We start from the raw sequence: 19,708 nt of genomic DNA on the forward strand, positions 1-19,708 counted from the left end.
AGCACATTACTTCGCTCCTTAACTCAAAGAAAAAGGATTGCAGGAAGAAGAGATTACAGCTGGCAGGTATTCACTGCTGAGTCTGGTACTGGCTTGCAGTGTTTCCTTGTACTCTACAACATTCCTGAAAAAATTCTGCTGCACACTGTTGTTGGCCCTTCTAAATTTGGCCGCTAAGTTTTGGTAGACAGGATACCAATGTTGCTGGGAAAACTGTTCCAGGTGCAGTCTTATATGCATTCACAAAGTTTAGGGTGCCACACGTGCTAAAATAATATTGAATACAAGTTCAAGACCTGTTTTGGATGAGGTGCACTTCTTGCGATTGTGCTGCAATCCAGCGAGCCCGTCGGAAAAACATGTCACTGAGAGCAGACCTTGCAAGACACTATTCAGAAAGCAAGTATTTCCAAGGTTTGGATTTCCCTTTGGTTCCATTTGACCATGAGTAATGATTAGAATTAACGTAGAAAGAGTATTTTAGCCAAAGGTATATGTACGAAGCGGAGCGAGGTATGGTAATATTATTTCCCACGAAAATAACACAAAAAAGGGAATATAATAGATAACATCCCATTTGTTTTTTTCCAGAAAATTACAACAAAAAAAGGTAATAGACTAGATAACATCCGATTTGTTTTTTTTCCCACGCAAGTAACAAAAATGTTTCCTTCCCTGTCCCCCTCCAACTACGGTTCAACCAGTCGGGGATGGGGAGTGTTACATGTCTTCAAAAGGCTTGGTTACCTAATTGAGCCTGGTAGCCAAGCTCCTTCAGAAAGTGATCCCAAAAAAAATTTAGGCTGCCCGAGCCTATGAAGGTAGATCCTGGACAAAATGTTCGATTCGTCGTTTCGTTATGGCGTTTCGTCGTTTCGTTATGTCGAGTCGTTGTTTTCCGAGTTCGACTCGTCGAACTTTCAGTTCGTTTCGTCGTATTGTCAGTTCGATTCGTCGGCTGGCCTCTTCGACTCGTCGTTTTACGAGTCCGACTCGTCGTTTTACGAGTCCGACTCGTCATCGACCACATCGGTTCGTCGTTTTGTCGTTTCGTCATGGCGATTCGTCGTTTCGTTATGTCGTTTCGTTAGGTCGTTTCGACTTGTCCACTCAACCGGAGCTATAATTCAACTTAAATTACATGAATAGTTACGTTATTTCATACACGCTTACATGACTCATGTGGTATCTATGATTTTCCTTCTGCCGAAGGAAATAGACCTTTAGAATAGCTACTTAATCTGCAGAAGCGTCCGAGTTATTTAGAAAAACGTATTTTCAGCTAAAAGTTTATGAATCACTTGGGCGAGCACCCTGGAGTAATTATCGCGGGAGCTAGTCTATCTTTTTGTGGAGGGTAGGAGGATCAAGGGTTTCTTGTTGAGGGTCGAGGGTAACTTTTTTTCCCTTTTTCAAAATTAATTAGAAAAAATTAAACCGAATTTGACTAAATAATTGAGAATAATTGAAGAAAAAAACTAATTTTTAAAGATACAGAGTACAAGTGGACCCATTTACTTTTACCCCAGAGTGCAAAGGAACCCTTTTTAGTTCCTTAGTAAGGTCTAACCATGAATACTGGTCTGGTATGGTCCCCATATTCGCGTAAGAACACCAATAACCTTGAAGGAGTGCAGAGACACACCACTAAATTTATTCTGAAAACTAAGGATAGCTATGCAGCTCGTCTTGAGAAGCTAAATCTATTATCTTTGGAAGACAGAGAAGAGTTTTAATTGACATAACCATAGTAAACTATGACATAACTTTCTTTTTTAAGGCACTGAAAGGGTTCGTTGACATTGATGTTTCACCTTTTGTGGATTATTACTCTAGTTTAGATTATTGTTCCTTGAAACATTATGATCATCTGACGTTAAAAAAAATATGCAAGGGCTAATTTCCTTAAATATTCCTATTTCCATCGAATAGTAGTTTATTGGAATATGTTGCCTGTTGACATTTGCACTGCAAATCTTACTGGGAATTTTAAATTTAATGTGAAGAAATTTCTTGTGGGTAAATCATTATTTTATTTGTCTTTATTATAACATAGTGTCTCATTGGTAATAAATGTATTGGGTGATCTGCTGTTACATGGGGTCTGGGACTCTTTTGCAGATTCTCCTATGGCTTTTCTAAAAAATTTTTGGGTTAATTAACTGTATCATACCAGCATTTATGTATTTATGCCATTAAATTGTAATAAATAAAATAAATAAATTAGCTCTTTTTATAGGTTGAAATCACTCCAAAAAGTAGCAAGTGGAGAAGGGGTAAGACAGTGAATAGCATGTGGCCAGTTCATTTTCAAAAACCTGATTACTTTTGAAAGAATTAAATTAAGAACCCACAGAAAGCTCATATTCGATCATAAATCTGGTTAAATTTCATGTGTTACTGTAACATCATGGCGCGAAGAACTGTGGTATATACACAGCTGAAAGCATGAACTGATTCTTAAATGACTTGGCTGACTTAACTTGAACACAGTCAAGTAATGAGAGTGTTGACATAATTTGACGTGTAGTCACTGAAAGGCATGAAACATTTGCAAAACTTCAAAAGCAAAAAAGACATACTTTGATTTTACTTATATGAATTAATCAAGTTTGAAAACATAACAGATTGCCATTTGGCTTGAAACTCCCCTAATGCCAACCAAGGAGACCATATGAGAGATTTCCATTGGTAGTAGTAGTAGCAGTAGCAGTAGCAGCAGTAGCAGTAGCAGTAGCAGTAGCAGTAGCAGTAGCAGTAGTAGTAGTAGTAGTAGTAGTAGTAGTAGTAGTAGTAGTAGTAGTAGTAGTAGTAGTAGTAGTAGTAGTAGTAGTAGTAAAACTTTATTTCAACTTGGATTGAAGAATAGTGTACAAGCACTTCTCTGAAAAATAAATAGAGTGAAAAATATATGTACAATTAATGAAGAAAAAGAGAACAGATGTATATATGCTTGTAAAGTCTAGGCAGTTGTTTCTAAAAAAACAAATTCCATAATTTGGGCGCAAAAAATTTGATGGAGTTTTTCCCGTAAGATGTAGTATTTATACACATGGTAACTACAACCTGTTTATACCTCTAGGCCCATTAATGTTGGTTCTCGGTGTAAATAATGCTGCTACGTAGGCAGCTGGGGCTGCTCGAAATGACTTGTGAACTAAAATCAATACAAGAAAAAGTCGTTTCTTTCTCAAGTTGACAAGGTTTGGACTTTCCAAAAGCACCTCGTATGTACCGACTTTTTCACCAAGGATTATTAGTAAAACATGTTTATTAAGGAGTTCTAGTTTTTTCCCAATTCCTAGCAGAGTGCTTTAGTAGTGGAAGTGTGGCATAATAAAAGCCTCAGTAAAGCCGTGCTTTAGTTGAGGGTCTAAATATTTTAGTTACTTGAATTAAAACGTAACACGTACTGCTAAAATTAGAACTGAGTGCTGATGTCGATTCTCTCCTACCGTGAAAAAAAGATGATGAAAAGTAACCTACCCATTCTATTCGCTGTACGATTAAGTGCTGACGCTCAAAACGTCGGAATCATGCATTATCATCAGCTCGTTCAAACGGCAAAAACTACCATCAACTATCATCTCGAATTTAAATATGTCTAAAATTGTTCTCAAGGTACTGTTCCAGGAGTTCTCTGGGAAAATCTATGCTGGGACGACCCCTGCATCCTGTAAACTTAAACAACCGCCTTACAATGAGTTGTCACTGCCACCAAGAACAACAAACAAGCTCTTTGTAACAAACACTACAGCTGAGGAGGAATGTTAAATAACGAAGATGCACGTGCTAGAATATAGAAGACTCTGTCAAGGTGTGTTACTAGGTATCCAATTCCATTGTCACTTTCATGAAACGATCATTCACTCGACTCAAGGCGATTTCTATGCTGTGGCGTAAATCGCTGTTTAAAGGATCCATTTCCTTCGGCAGAGAGCAAATTATAGATACCATATTAATGATTCATGTAAGAGTGTATGGAATCAAGAAATTCCTCTTGTAATGTAGGTTGAATTATAGCTCCTGTTGACTGGACAAGTCGAAACGATAAAACGACATAACGAAACGACGAAACGACATAACGAAACAACGAAACGAAACAACGAAACGACATAACGAAACGACGAATCGCCATGACGAAATGACGAAACGACAAAACGACGAACCGATGTGGTCGATGACGAGTCGGACTCGTAAAACGACGAGTCGAAGAGGCCAGCCGACGAATTCGGAACTGACAATACGACGAAACGAACTGAAAGTTCGACGAGTCGAACTCGGAAAACAACGACTCGACATAACGAAACGACGAAACGCCATAACGAAACGACGAATCGAACATTTTGTCCGGGATGTACCTTCTTACGAACCGCGGAGAAATCAAAATGGCGTCGTCAAGGTTAAAAAAGGCTCCAAAAAAAAGACGCCCAAACAGCGCTCCACGAGGCCTTAGAGGAAGCAAATGAACTACTTGATAATAGAAAAAAGCCGAAGAAGAACAAGTGGTTCCGTATTTTTCGGGATCCGTTGACTGGGTTCAAGCGGCAAGTACATTCATATTATGGGTTTATGATTATCATGCTTCACGGCATTCCTTGCTGCTAAAATCATGATTACTTCGAACTTTCTTTCCCGTAACAAAGTAAACCTTTTTGTATCTAGATCCAGCCAAAGCAGATGATTCGGTGGATTCCGATGACTGCGACATTGGCGTGGATCAACAGTACATGCCATCATCATCTAGCGTAGACGGTAACCTTTATCTTATCCACATGAAACTGGTAGCCACACTTTGATGGTTGTAATTTTATAATTTGTCAGTGTACGCTATAAGGGAAGATAGAATGTGCGACTCACCAGCTGCAAATGTAGGGATAGTTGAAGAACTGGTTTCTTTTGATGATTTGAGGTTTACGTTTGCAAAAATGTGATTTCAATTTGTTACTTAATTTTTCTTTTATGTGTTAGCACACATACATACATGCATGCATACATACATACATAATGAATATTTAATTCTCTAGACAATCCCTTCTGCTGGTTGGGGAGAAATGTGCATTTCTAACAATAATAACAATAATAATAAAATAATAAAACACAAAACTTTATTGGATACTTTAAATCTTACAATCTTAAGGATAATAAATAAGACTATCAGTAATATTAGCAATTTTTAAACTATATATTAATAGTATTAATTTTTTAATAATAATAATAATAATAATTTATTTCCTTATACATCTCAGATGTAATAGAAATTTTTTTGGAGTTCTGGCTTAGAATTCTTCTTCTTTAATATAGATATGAATATTGTTCCACAGACAATATTGAGGCTGCCTTGGCAAGATGCAATGAGTTTCTCAGCTCTACAAATGTTCCATCTAAAAAGTGGGAGACCTGGATGGTGAATTTGTCATCAAGCTGGGATAAAAACCGAAAGCTGCTGCTGGAAGCTCTCCTTAATTGTGAGAGCCTCCCTTCACCAGATCATGGTCGGATATGTCTGGAAGGGAAAACAGTTATAAGATGTCATGATTTCCCAAAGAAATTTTTCTGCTCTTCATGTGATGGAAATGTGCATTCTCTCTTGCCATTTCATAACAGAGATGGATTGTTGATGGCTTCTTTTAGGCTATCCCTCCAACTGTGACAATTGATGAAAATGGAGTAAAGCAAAACATAGGTAAGCAGATATCTTAAAGGAAGAATGTCAGTCTTAAGACAGCTACAGTGTATTAAACTTTTTATGATCACCTTTTTTAATTATGGGGTATTAATTTAATTTTATTTTGTTGTACAGCACCATTGTTTTTCTTTGTTTGATATTGATTGTATTTATTTTATCAAAAACCTGAACTGATTTGGTTTTTTTTCTCTGCAAGCTAAGCCATTTCCACTCATCAGTTTGCCTTTGTTCTGCCCAAGCTGTAGAGAGGCTGAGGTTTTACGTCAGTTAACAACTTTAGGTGTGGTCGTATCTGTCAATGAGAAAGGTAGTGTTAAGACTGAATGAGTTACACATCATTCAACAACAAACATATGAAACATATGTGTGAACTGCGGTTATGAAATGTATATGAGAACGATCCTTCGCAGTAAAGCACTATTTGAGCAATAGTGAAAATCAGACCTGAAAAAAATTTCAGGCCTGTACGGGACTCGAACCACTGACCTCTGCGATACTAGTGCAGCGCTCTACCAATTGGTAGAGCGCTGCACTAGTATCGCAGAGGTCAGTGGTTCGAGTCCCGTACAGGCCTGAAATTTTTTTCAGGTCTGATTTTCACTATTGCTCAAATAGTGCTTTACTGCGAAGGATCGTTCTCATATACGTTACACATCATTCATGTTCATAGACATGAAAAGAATAGCTCTTTATCTGTACCTTGATGGAACACTTTCCTGCGACTTGGAGCTACTAGAAGTAGACATCTACATTTATACAGGATAGCCCCTTCAGTGTAGTAAACACTGGTTTCAATGGGGGTCCTGTTACCCACCCATCTCATCCCAGGGGAGGACATCCATCACACAGTAATCTCGTGCGTAGGAAATTAACGTCTCCTGCTCCTAACCCTGCAGGAGATGGGACCTCCATTTATTCATTTGCTATCCGAGAAGACTAGAATATCTAATCATTTCTTGATGTTATAGAAAGGTAGCATATTCTTCTCAATTATTTTAAGACCCTGAGTGTTGGTCCGGCCGGCGCTCGAACCCTCGACCTCCTGCACAATAGTCCAGTGCTCTATCCATTGAGCTAACCGGGAGGCAGTTAGTTTTAAAACATAGTAGTGCATTTTTCTTGGCTTTCTTTTTTGCAAATGTTTGTATATTTTCTTTCTTCCAGGATGATTTGACCAATGTAGCCAGTGTAATTTTGTTTCTCCATCCTGGTCCCTAAGTGATGTTATACATGCAGGGTATTGGCCAGGAAGCCCTAGAGATACAAACTATGTCTTTTGTCAGCAGCTCTTTCATCTATGGGATGCTTTTCAGAAGACAATGCCTGGAACCTCAGAAAGCTCCTTTATCAGAGCTCTGGAGGATCTCTCTGTTATGAAAGGAAGGGTATGAGTGCACTTTTTAAAATCAGTGATAATCACAGTCAGTAATAATAATTATAATAATAATAATGATAATGATGATGACAATAATAATAATCTAATACTAATACCAATACTAATAATAATAATAATAGTAATAATAATTTATTTCCTGATATATCTGAGATGTAATTAATATAGATATGAATATTGTTACAAAGACAATCATCAAGGCTGCCTTTACAAGATGTGGTAAGTTTCTCAGCTCTAAAAAGTATTCTAATCAGAGAATGTTTAGAAATACATTTGATAATAAAAATTAACGGTAAAAAGACGTTTCGAAGTCTGCATGACCTCATTATCAAGTAAAATGTTAAAACTGATGTAAAATTGTAGCTCAGAGATTATATACAAATAAAATGTGATAACTTCATTAGAACGCTCATTATTCTAATGAAGTTATCACATTTTATTTGTATGTAATCTCTGAGCTACAATTTTACATCAGTTTTAACATTTTACTTGATAATGAGGTCATGCAGACTTCGAAACGTCTTTTTACCGTTAATTTTTATTATCAAATCTAAAAAGTATGTTTAAAAAATTATTATTTCAACAGGCACCCACTATTAATCATACCACATTCTCAAGGTGTTTTATAGAGTGGAAGTTCTTGCAGTTTGAGTTAGATTGTCTGCAAGGGCTTGACTGGATGAATTGCCCTTCTTGTTTGATTTCCCAGCAGTCCTGCCATGTCAATGGAAACATGAAACTTTATCGTTTGAAGACACCAAGAGGGTTTGTATTCACCGTATAAAGAGGTGTATTGCTCTTTGGTAGAAGGCTGATTTTCATTATGTGGGTTAGAAATATGCAATAAGCTTAAATTTGTATCAGTTTTCAGAAAACTATTTTCCAGTAATGTGTGGCAGTAATTTGTGAATTACTGCCACAGATTACCAGAAAAGAGTGTCCTGAAAACTGAATCTAAGTCTGTAACAGCAAATTTCTAAACTGTTTAAAACATGCATTCTTCAAAACAATAAAACACCTTATTTATAAATTAAAGGGAATTCATAGTTTGCTCTCTGTCTGTAATAAATCATGTAGACTTAATAGACGCAGTATAACAATTCAGAGATGATATGATATGATGATATGATGATATGATGATATGATATGATGATATGATATGATGATATGATATGATGATATGATGATATGATAAATTCCATTTTTGCATTTAATGCAATAGATATTTTTTAAGTTTCTTTCATGTACTTAGTCAAAGAAGGCCATTGTACTATGGAGACCTCTTCATTGCCAACAACCATGATGTAGACAGCCACATACAGGCAGTTTATGCAAAGAGGTCCAAATCTAAGGTTTTTTCCTTTAGAATGTATTTTGTATGCCATACATTTATGTCCATTATGGCTTTTAGAGCTTATTTTCTTGGCATTTGATGGGTGTTTTGCCTGCTCACAGGATGTTGATAATAGATGTGGTGATTCACATTGGAGGGCTGCAAACAACCATGGCAGAAAAGCAGCCAAACTTGATGAGTCTGGACTTGAGATTGCAGGTTGAAATTCAATATATATTGTCATAAATGTATCAGGTCTGAAAATCTACAACTGTTGGTTGAAGAGATGCATTTGGTGTACTTATTGAAACTGTTATTTATATGATCATGTAGGTTGCAGGCATGGCTTGGCCCAGTGGGCAGTGAACATATTCCAAGGAGAGCTTTATGTTTATGCAAACTTCATACATAAGAAAAAGATGATACCAGCTGGTGTCAAATATCTTTGGGAAGATATAGTTTGCAAATACTGGAAGTGGGCTGGAAAAGCAGGGGGATTGGAAAACTGTGATATGAAACCAGCCTTGTCAGTAATGCATGCAAAAGCTCACAGTTGGAGATGCCAGGTATAAATTGTAATGCTTATTTGTAGTTGAATGAAAGCTAATTTTGATTAAAAATTACACAAATTTGAACAAGTTACACAATAGGATCTATTAGTAAACAGTTGTAAGAAAATACCTGCACTGATTGGTTTTAAACTGTGTTTCTTTAACTTCATAGAAACACAGAACTAGCACAAGCTGCTGATGTAAGGATGGCTCGAGCAAAGATAATTTACATTTTGATAATTGAAGTTAACAAGTTGTTTTCCTTTTGTTTGCTGTGGTGTACTCCAAAAGAAATAGACAACATGTTCTCCGTGTTTCTATCAAGTTATAGAAACACTCGTGAAAGTTTGGGAGAACTTGAAAAAGCTGTACAAACACTAAACTACGGCTTGTGTTCCCACAAGATTTCTTGTTCTCCCAAACTTCCACTCATGTTTCTAGAACTTAATATAAACATGGTACATGTTTTCTATTTCTTAACTACTATAATTTATGTTTAACAGGTCATATGGGGTGGTCGATGGCAAGATGGAAGTGCCCGGTGAGGAAGTGGAGCATATCAATTCTCACATGTCTCATTGTGGAAACACTTCAAATTACATGCCTCCTGAGATTAAGTTAAAACTTTAACCAGTGACAGAGTGTGAGTAAGAGTCTTATTCTTATTTCCTTTATCTATTTTTTATAGAAAATAATTTCTCTGGTAGAAATTGAGTCATTTATTGTTACTCCCAAATACATGTATATTTGACAGTATGTTACTATTATTCCATTAACACACATTGGATTCAGGATTTTAGTTAGCCAACAAAATGTTTTATGTTGCGCTATAATCAGTCAAGTTGGGTGAGTAGAATAATAAAGGCTGATAGTTTTGAAAGAAACTGTTTGGGGCTACGTCGGTGGGAGTAACGAACTAATTTGGATATATCAACAAAGTTGAAATGGTAAATTGGCCACCGTAATGATTACAAAAGCTGACGTTTGGAGTGTTAGCCCTTCGTCGGAGCGAATAATAATTTGACAGTGAACTAAAATATTTCAATTGTTGTATTAGAAAGAATGCCATATTTAATTTCACTGGCTGTCTCCATATGGTTCACCTACCATATTTGTGTTCCATGTTAAACAAGATCTTTTATGTACTCAATGGCCTGTAAATGAATGAAAACTCAGGAACTGCTATATATAACAAGTCTAGTTTTTCAATAAACATTCATACAGTATAAACCAGCATACAGTGCAAAACCGTTTTAAAATCATTTATCTTATACTTGCTCATGACTATTTGTTTTACCATTTTGAAGATCGAGAAGAGCTTATTACAGAGCATGCCCTTAGGTGGAACAAAAAAAAAATTGGTGTTATGGCCCAGAGTCTTGCTCAGCGATATAATCGTGTGAGTATGCAACAGTGTACATTATATGTTGGAACAGATGAAGACCTATATTCATTTCTCCTATAATATCTCACAGGCAGGTTTAATTTTCCATAAAAAAGAAAAGGAGCTTTTGCTTTAAATTTCTGTCCTTCCCCAATTTCAATATTTTGTTTTTTCACTGCTACTTTAAAAGGCTGTTAAAATGCAGAATGAATCACTTAAAGAGTTTAATGAAGCTCTTGATGAATATGGTGTATCACTGAATCAATTCAAATCAGATGAGTGGAAGCTTGCAGTTGTTAGTCATGCACAAGTTAATAAAAATAATTGTGTATTTAACAATTATTCCACAAGCACGCGTTGGATATGAGATGATAGATAGCCAACGAGGCGCGTAGGGCCGAATTGGCTATAATCATCTCATATCCAACAAGCGTGAGTGGAATAATTGTTTATTAAAAACTCCCCCAAGAAATCATTATTTTGTAAGAAAAAACTGGATTTTTTAGCTCCCTTTTGATTTTAAGCTGAAGCGTATGCTTGCCATATTTGTAGATTATGGTATATGGGCTCATATACCATAATGGCTAAGCCAATAAAAAATCTTGAATTGCATTATCCAATGATCCAGTTTTTAATAATTGGCATTATTCCATTCCTTGACTCATAGTTTGAATAATACTAAACAATAGAAAGAAAATCTACCCTGTTTTATAACACATTTCTAGGCTACAAAATATTGTTTTTATTAGTAAAGATAGACTGGGGAGTGTAAATGTTGTCACCTTACCTTCTGAAGTATAAAGACGAAATAACAACTGTAACTGACTTATCTATTTACAAGTGATGCTTACTTCAAAACAATGTTGATTTTTGGAATAGAAGTCGAATCCTACCAGGGTACTTCCAGCAGTATTCGGCTTCAAGATGAAATAGAAATGTTGGTGTCAACCTTAGAGCAGACTTCTCATACAATGAACAAATTGGATGGTACGTCCGGCCACGTTATTTATTTACTTCTACTTAAATTGCAGTCAGGATTCATGATATTAAAAACATTCTTAAAATGTTTGACACTGGCTTCTTAAAAACATAGAAAATACCGCTTTCTTAAAACACTTGAAAGACGCTCCGTCCTATCATCTTAGGTCCCCACTGGTTTGGGTGGAACGAACAAGTGTAGCAATGGATACTAAAGGGCCAAAAAATTCTGCAAGTATGCTAATATCTTGCTTATTTATTTATTTATTTATTTACTTTTTCGCTTATTTTTAAGCTGTGATTAATTCTGTATGTTAAACATCATTTATTACATTAAGTACTTTATGCTGATTTGGGTCAAAATATCTCTTTACCTAATTAACTACCACTTAGAGTCATCCAAGCAGCGCACAAGATTGCGTTGTAAGATTTCTACAGAAAAGGCCAAAGTTACCTCTCGAATACAGCAGTATAATGAGCAGACACAGTGTGATCAAGTTTCCAACCTTCAATCTACATCTACTGTCTCTGAAGTCATGAAAGGAAACCTCCCCTGGGAAGGAAGTGCAGGTGAACTTTGAAAGATATGTTAAACCCATTAAATTGATTTATTTCGATGTGGTGTATTGATAAGTTTCTTAAATACATGTACTGATTGCTGTCCACGGCTGCTGATCGCTTAAGCAACTCAGTCACTTCAGTACACCAGTCCGTGATGCTGAGTGTATTGCTACACCGTGCTGACGAGGCCCAAATAGGCCGAAACAGCTGATTTTAACTGAGATTCGCGTATACTACTCTTAATACTATCGCTTAATCGATGCTGACATATAACTTTTTATCATTTTACAACGTGCTTAAAATACACTATCATTAAACAGCCAACTGATCTCGGACTGTTGTACTTTATTGATCTCTTTATAAAGCTACACCTATAAGGATTCAAAGAATCATGATAGAAAGACACCAAATTTCCAGGAGATGGGACGAAGAAATTGCCCTTTTCAAGAAGGAGATGGCAAACTTCATAGCATTCCACTTGGAGGTTGCCATTCCGAATCTCGAAAGGGCGATTATGGATTTAAAGGACAAGTTGGAGAGTAAATATGTTGAAGCAAGTTGAAGACGATAAAATGTGGCGAACGCTAAAATATGTGAAAAAGTGTAAACAATATACAATGGAAGAGAATAAAAGAACAAAAGAACGTGCTACGATTATTTTATTATTTTATTCTTTCATTCTTTTATTCTCTTCCATTGTATATTGTTTACACTTTTTCACATATTTTAGCGTTCGCCACATTTTATCGTCTTCAAGTTGGAGAGTGAGTGATTAATAAATGGCTTTAGTTTTTGCAATTTCTATCGGCAATGTTGTTGGCAAAATTTAAAAAAATGTTTTCCATTTCTCAAGATCCTGACTGGTACTCCAGCATACTCCTGGATGACAACTCAGAAATGGTGATCCAACGAAATTTGACGGTATAGTCTTCACGATTATAGTTCCCGACTTTCCTATCCCGGTTCTCGTAGCGTGGAACAATTAACTACCGTTTTCAAGGGCCCCTTTTCTGTTACTAAGATATATTGTGGGTGTCATCAACAGGAAAACGTTTCACAGACCCCCGACTTGTGCTTCTGCTTAAGCTGCTAAGTGGCTACTGTAAGATTATTGTGTCTTCTAATAATAAACGTGCAGTCCTGACATCAGAGCAGTTGCCGGGTGGTTTCATTGGGTATATAGATATATTTCTCTTACTTATTACACTTCCTTATCTTCGCTAATTTTTTTCATTACTCATTTAAATAGGAAACGAAGTACAAAACTACTTCAACAAGTGCGCGGGTACTTCGAGGAAAAATAAGTTTAGCGAAAAAAGGGATTGCTCTCTGTAAGAGCCAAATGTATTGTGCAGCCACCAAGTTTAAAGCTGCATTAACAGGGAGTGGATACGAAGAATGCCTGAACATTGAAGAGAACGCAGAAATTGGTGACAAGGATGATAATGATTATGACGATGACCGTTCTGACAGCCGGCACCGATGACTATTCTGATGATGATACGCCTACAAATTACCAGCCAACTTCAGAAGAAAATGTAGACGTTGTTGGCGAGAAAGTTACCCAGTCTAACACATTTTCATGGAAATTTCCCCCAGAAATCAGCCAGTCAACTCTAGACGGACGAAACGGAAGTTCCGCTTGCAGCGTCAGAGCTGTAATCTTTGCACACGGAGTATGGCACGAGCGCCTGGATCTTCAACCCTCGAGTTCACTATGCCTTCTGTGGGTTAAATTACTAATTGCATCCATCAGAGTGGGAAATCGACTCTATGATCGCTGTCGACATAGCCTGCCTCATCGCTTCCTTTCAGCTGCAGAGGCTGCTTCTGTCGCAGAGCAATGTATCAGCGTGTCTGTAGGATCCCCTTTGGCTGTACGCAGAGCAATGTATCAGCGTGTCTGTAGGATCCCGTTTGGCTGTACGCAAAGCAATGTATCAGCGTGTCTGTAGGATCCCCTTTGGCTGTACGCAGAGCAATGTATCAGCGTGTCTGTAGGATCCCCTTTGGCTGTACGCGTTTGTGATGAACATGCACCAACAACGCTTCAACACCAGTTATCTAGTTTGTGCAATGGCGCCCACCCAACGAATGCTGCCTTGTTTATCATGAACGAAAAAACTGTTCTATTTTTGGCGTTAAAAAGCGGTAGTATCGTCTTAGCTGACACTCATCGCCATGGAATGCAGGGAGCCGAAATTTTATTAGGTCAGGCTGAGAGCTTATATCAATTTGTAATTGAATGTCAGAAACTCCTCGATACGAGCGGCCACACTTATCTTATCTTATCTTATCTTATCTTATCTGTCTTTCATTACGTTTTAATTCCGTATCGAAATTATTTCGAATTTCCGTATTCTTGTATTTTTTTGCTCTTAAAGCCTTTGGATGACTACCTTGCATTGATACATGTCTAATTTATTGCATTCGACGTAAAGACAATGCCATTTTGTGCGATTGCTTGAAGAATAGTTGAAATGTGTACTTGATGTTAAATTGATACCGAAAACTGATGACAGAGAGAGCATTGCAGGGTTATCATCCAGGGAAGTAGAGTCTTAATCAGAGCCTAAACGTCGAGAAAACAGCAAAAGAGGGAATTTTTTAGTAGTTACGTAAACAACACTGTAGACTAGTGTTTTGTCTGAAGGCGTTATTTGCTTGTAAATTTTTAGCATTTGCTCATAATTCAAAGAGTGAGTAGAATAAGGATCATAATTTTTTTATTGCTTCTTTGAAATTCTACGGTGGCCCAGAAGGCTCAACGCAAACAAAAAATATACTGCAGCAAATAAAAAATATACTGCAGTAAATAAAAAATAAACTGCAGCGACTAAAAAATATACTGCAGCAAATAAAAAATCATAACGCAAAGAAAAAAAGTACCGCAGCAAATAAAAAATGCAACGCAAACAAAAAATACTGCAGCAAATAAAATATGCAACGCAAAGAAAAAGAAAAAAGAAAACGCAAACAAAAAAATTGGAACGCAACGCCAAGGAATACTGGGTAATAGTTCTTAGTTTCCCACCAACACTCGTTCCATCCTTTGCTTGTTCGCCTTTCCGAAACCATGTTTTGCAGCGAACTTATGACAGTACCATGCTGCTCCTTTAAAAAATCGATAATAACTCTATTTTCATACCCTTGATGAAAGTAATCTTCTATAATCCTACGCAGATCGCTTTCGTCCATAACCAAAAGCGAGTTCCAGTTCATGCTGTTTTAGCGGGAAACTAAGAACTATTACCCAGTCTTCCTTGGCGTTGCGTTCTAATTTTTTTTGTTTGCGTTCTCTTTTTTTTTTAGCTTGCGTTGCATATTTTATTTGCTGCAGTACTTTTTGTTTGCGTTGCATTTTTTATTTGCCTCGACACTTTTTTTCTTTGCGTTTTGATTTTTTTTTATTTGCTGCAGTATATTTTTTGTTTGCGTTGAGCCTTCTGGGCCACCGTAAAATTCAGATGTATGTTAGGCCTTTTGCTAGGAAATCATGGTGTATTGAATGTTATTCATTAAGTGACTGTGAAGGAAAAGGTCACGTGTTAATATGCCTGTAGCTTTGAATAATTTCTGTAATTTCAGTGAAAGCGAATGGATTTCTAATTATTAATAAGTTGTAGAAGTAGTGTATTGCCTTACAATATTAATTCAAGTGAAGTAATTATAACACAGAGAGAGAGTGACGAAGTTTAATTATCTCAGTGTTAAGCTTGACAAAGAACTTCACTGGAAAGAGCATAGTGACTCTATTTGTAACAAAGTCAACAAGCCAGTGGGACTGTTAGCACGAATAAGATCATGCCTTACTCTCAAAGCAGCGAATTGTGTCTATAATACACTGTAGAACCAATCTTGTGTTATACGGACACCGTATGGGGTGAATTATTAGCTACCTCCAGCAAAACTCTGCAAAATCGCGCCATCCGCATCGTTTTAAGGCGTGATTCTTCTAAAAACACGCTTAATGTATTAAGGTGGACTAGGTTAGAAACAAAACGGAAAAGACAGAAATATGTGTTGGCAATCTAGTACCTCAATATTTAACTGACTATTTCACTAGAAATTATATTGTACATAGTTACAATATCCGCAGAAGAACTGATTTCCACCTGCCCAAAGTCAAACTTAGCCAGAGTCACTTTCTCCTTTTAAAGTTTTAATTAATACCTATAATTTTTAAATCTTGTAGACGCTAGATTATTATAAATTAATGCATGCTTGTTTATATTTCAAATTCAGCTTCGAGGTCATATATGAAACAAAAATAGTAGTTAGTCACAATGTGCATCAATAGATACTGGTACATTCACCACAATAAATGAAGCAAACTCTTCTATTCATGACCAGAATTTATTTACATAATTTAGCACCCCTTCTTTTAAATGCCAGTCAGTCTGTAATTTCACCAACTTTCTAACAAAGATTGAGACCTGGCAACATGGAAAAGGAAATGTACAACCCTACAAAAAATAAACTCATTTCAATAAACTGTTTGATTTCACCGCTCATTCCTGGCCAGTATACGCTTTCTCTAGCGAGAAAAAGGGTGCTTACAACTCCACTATGAGCATAATGCAAACGATACAACATGTCTCGACGCAGCGACTTTGGGACCACCACTCTTTTTCCTCTAATGACAATACCTTGCCAGACGCTCAACTCATCTCGAACGTCAAAGAAGGGGAACACCAGATGAGACAACTCTCGTTTAGTTTCAGGCCAACCAGCCTTGATGACTTTACTCAGTTCTAGAAGGCTGTCATTCTTCTGCGTGTGGTCTTTAATTTCCTGAAGTGTACTCGGCTTCAAACGGATGTGCTGCGTCATGTTGATGCTCTCGATCTCTGAAGCGATACCCTGGCTTCCGTCGTAGGGCAAGTAACCCCTAACTTAGGGTGTCGGCCAGATACATGGTTGAGCCCTTCTTGTAGGCAAGGCTGACGTTGTACAACTGAACTCACATGAGCATGCGCTGAAGCCTCTTCAGAGCTCGATGCAATAGCTTCTTGAAAATAACTTCCAGAGGCTTGTGGTCTGATTCCACGAACACTTCTCTACCGTAAGTGTAAGTATGAAACCTTTCCAAACCGTAAACGACCGCCAAAAGTTCCTTCTCAATCTGGGCGTACCGAGACTCTGCATCGTTTAACGCACGGCTCGCATAGGCAACCGGCTGGGCCTTCTGAAGTAGGATGGCACCCAGTCCTTTATCTGATGCATCGCACTGTAAGGTGAGGCTCTCTGTTGAGTCGAAAAATATGAGGACAGGTGCCTTTGGGACCAACAGTTTCACTTGTCGGACAGCACTGTCATGTATGTCAGTCCAGAACCATTCTGCTTCTGGTGAAGTGAGCTTACGGAGGGGCTTCAATGCATCACTTAGTCGAGGAAAAAACTTGCTCAGATAATTTGTGAATCCAATGAACCTTCGTACACTAGCCACATCAGTTGGCATGGGCATTTCCGACACTGCCTTGACTTTTGCGGGATCTGCTTGGAGACCCTTCTCTGAAATTACATGACCCATAAATAGGACTTCTTTGCGTCGCAGATTCACCTTGTCCGGGTTCAACTTAATGTTCTGCTCCCGGTACCTCCGCATTAAGGAGTGGAAATTGTTGTCATGATCTGTCAGTGCTTCCTCTACTGTAGACACCTCGCCAAAAATCAAGATATCGTCATGAATGGTTAATACACCCGTCAGGCCGTCAAGTGCGTGGTTAAGCCTTCGTTGAAACTCCCTCGGGGGCCGACAAAGACCAAAGGGTAGGCGACTCCAGCAGAATCTTCCAAAGGGAGAATTGAACGTTGTTAAGCGTGAACTGTCATCGTCAAGTTCAATGTGCCAGAAACCGTTCTTTGCGTCCACAGTGTAGAACACTTTAGCCCTGGTAAGCTCAGGTAGAATATCGTCAACTGTCGGGGTTGGGTAGTGGCTCCTCCTAAGGACTTTGTTGAGGTCCTTAGGGTCCAGGTAAACACGAATCTGTCCATTAGGTTTCTGCACGATAACGAAGCTCGAAACCCAAGGGGTAGGCTCTATGACTTTCTCTGTGATCCCGAGACTCTGCAACCGCTCCAACTCTCGTTTCAGCTTTCCCTTGAGCGTGCCTGGTACTCTTCTGGGAGGATGGACCACTGGCTTAGCATTCTCTTCAATTTCCAGCTTGTACCGCCCCTTCAATTTTCCAGTGCCTTGAAACACACCTGAGTACTCCTTTAAAAGTTCTTCCATCGAAAGGGGACCCTGATTATCGCGCTTAACCCCAGTATTGACGGTCATAAGATTTTGGTGTTGCACTCTGACCAAATCCATCTGCTGCATTGTTGGATTTCCTAAAATCGGTGTTGACTGGTCATCGTCCACAACAACAAATTCGATCTGATAGAGTTCCGAGATCAAGTCAGGGAAAGGATATTAACAGGCGAATAGTTTATGCTTCCTATGAAATGGGAGTGGGAAAGGAAGGCATTGCAAAACTTTGCGAAGTTCTCAACATGCCCTTCACAATGTCTAAATTGACTTGGTGCAGTCATGAGGATGTGTTGCTTCAAGCACATAAAGATGTTGTACCTATGCAAAATGTTGGAGAGTAACAGAGAAGCCAGAAAGATTGCTTTTGAGGAAGATGGAGTGGAAAATTCTGACACTGCCATAGGAGAAATACCAGTTAGTTTTGATGGAACTTGGTCAAGGAGGAGGTTCTCAGCCAATCATGGAATTAGCTTTCTAATTTCTGCCTCGACTGGAAAGGTACTTGACTACGAGCGTATTTCGAAGATTTGCAACATATGCACCCAGAAGAAAGTCTCAATGTCTGAGGAGGAATTTGAGGCATGGTAAGAACAGCATGCCTGTGATGGCAATTTTTCTGCTTCAAGCCCGAGTATGGAATTAGAGGCTGCAAAAAGGATTTGGAGAAGCCAAGAATTACAAGCCATAGCCAGAAATTATGGACGGCAAGCGGCAGTCAACGCGGGCACAAAAAACCAAAATAAATCAAAATGGCGGTTAGAGCGAATAAAAGAGTAAGTAAGGGCTATTACAAGGATTTAAATGATGTGAGCACTGCTGTTGAAAGTAAAGTGAAGAGAAAAACCTCCTCGGGTAAGTTGGAATACCAAAAGAAAATATCTCACTATTGTAGCAGAATCAATAACTCAGGACGTCAAGCAAACGCAACTTTATTTCCTTGCCTCGTGTACTTATGACCTGCGCACTTCACTCCAGGTGCACAATGCGTATATACAATATCCCCCCTTTCCTAAGAAAGCATAAATGCAAACACAGAACAGGAAACAACGGTAGTAGTAATAAACCAAGCTAGGCTCACAATGAAACTTATTTAGACAGTCATTTCAGAAAGTTACGTCTTAGCGAAAAAGAAAGTCGTTAAGATATTTGGGAACACGCCGTTCTCGGAAAGGCCTGCCATATTCCCTTATGTTCTGCCGCCATATTTAATCTCTTTTCGGGTTATATCCGTATGCTTACGGCCATGTTGTCCGAAATTTCTGGCTATGTGTGTTATAAGTACATGATTTTGTGATGGAGACTCAAAATCCTATAGATTTAGAGAGTGTGTCACAGGCAGAGAAGAGAATTCAGGGACAACACAAAAATTACAGACTTGCTAGGAGCCAAGCAAGGAAAAGGGATGAGAACATGAGACTTAACAAAGAGGGCACAACATATGAGTCTGGAGCCCTTAATTTTTAGTTCCCAGGAGTGTAAAACTGACTCAAAATAGTTAATTTTCTTTTCTTTTCATTTCAAAATTGTTTGAGAGTGATATTTTGGTGCTGAATGATG

The 19,708-nt window shown here is 38.0% G+C and overlaps 2 protein-coding genes and 1 pseudogene across 5 annotated transcripts; all 3 read left to right on the plus strand.

The window, feature by feature from the left end:
• The first annotated feature begins 4,029 nt into the window (after positions 1-4,029).
• On the plus strand, positions 4,030-6,958 carry LOC148738245 (uncharacterized; annotated as a pseudogene). Its single transcript, XR_015997097.1, has 5 exons — positions 4,030-4,561; positions 4,621-4,755; positions 5,325-5,686; positions 5,886-5,996; positions 6,854-6,958. The product of XR_015997097.1 is annotated as an uncharacterized LOC148738245 (transcript).
• Positions 6,959-6,983: 25 nt separating this feature from the next.
• LOC111345948 (uncharacterized) lies at positions 6,984-11,522 on the plus strand. Of its 3 annotated transcripts, XM_088750414.1 has the most exons (10): positions 6,984-7,074; positions 7,669-7,847; positions 8,335-8,434; positions 8,538-8,634; positions 8,749-8,981; positions 9,139-9,166; positions 9,470-9,613; positions 10,274-10,365; positions 11,230-11,337; positions 11,496-11,522. In XM_088750414.1, the coding sequence occupies exons 1-6, from the start codon at positions 7,009-7,011 to the stop codon at positions 9,163-9,165; spliced, it is 702 nt and encodes a 233-aa protein (XP_088606540.1). In that variant the 5' UTR covers positions 6,984-7,008; the 3' UTR covers position 9,166; positions 9,470-9,613; positions 10,274-10,365; positions 11,230-11,337; positions 11,496-11,522. The 3 variants fall into 3 exon arrangements, with proteins under 3 accessions (XP_088606540.1, XP_088606538.1, XP_088606539.1); XM_088750412.1 differs by lacking the exon at positions 9,139-9,166; XM_088750413.1 differs by lacking the exon at positions 9,139-9,166 and having other exon boundaries at positions 9,470-9,609.
• LOC111345947 (uncharacterized) lies at positions 11,354-16,231 on the plus strand. The gene is made up of 4 exons (XM_022953237.2): positions 11,354-11,563; positions 11,722-11,898; positions 12,743-12,810; positions 13,139-16,231. The coding sequence occupies exons 1-4, from the start codon at positions 11,533-11,535 to the stop codon at positions 13,373-13,375; spliced, it is 513 nt and encodes a 170-aa protein (XP_022808972.2). The 5' UTR covers positions 11,354-11,532; the 3' UTR covers positions 13,376-16,231.
• The last annotated feature ends 3,477 nt before the right edge of the window (positions 16,232-19,708 follow it).

The sequence above is a fragment of the Stylophora pistillata genome, chromosome 2 (genome assembly GCF_964205215.1).
Source record: "Stylophora pistillata chromosome 2, jaStyPist1.2, whole genome shotgun sequence".
NCBI classification, from domain to species: Eukaryota; Metazoa; Cnidaria; class Anthozoa; order Scleractinia; family Pocilloporidae; genus Stylophora; species Stylophora pistillata.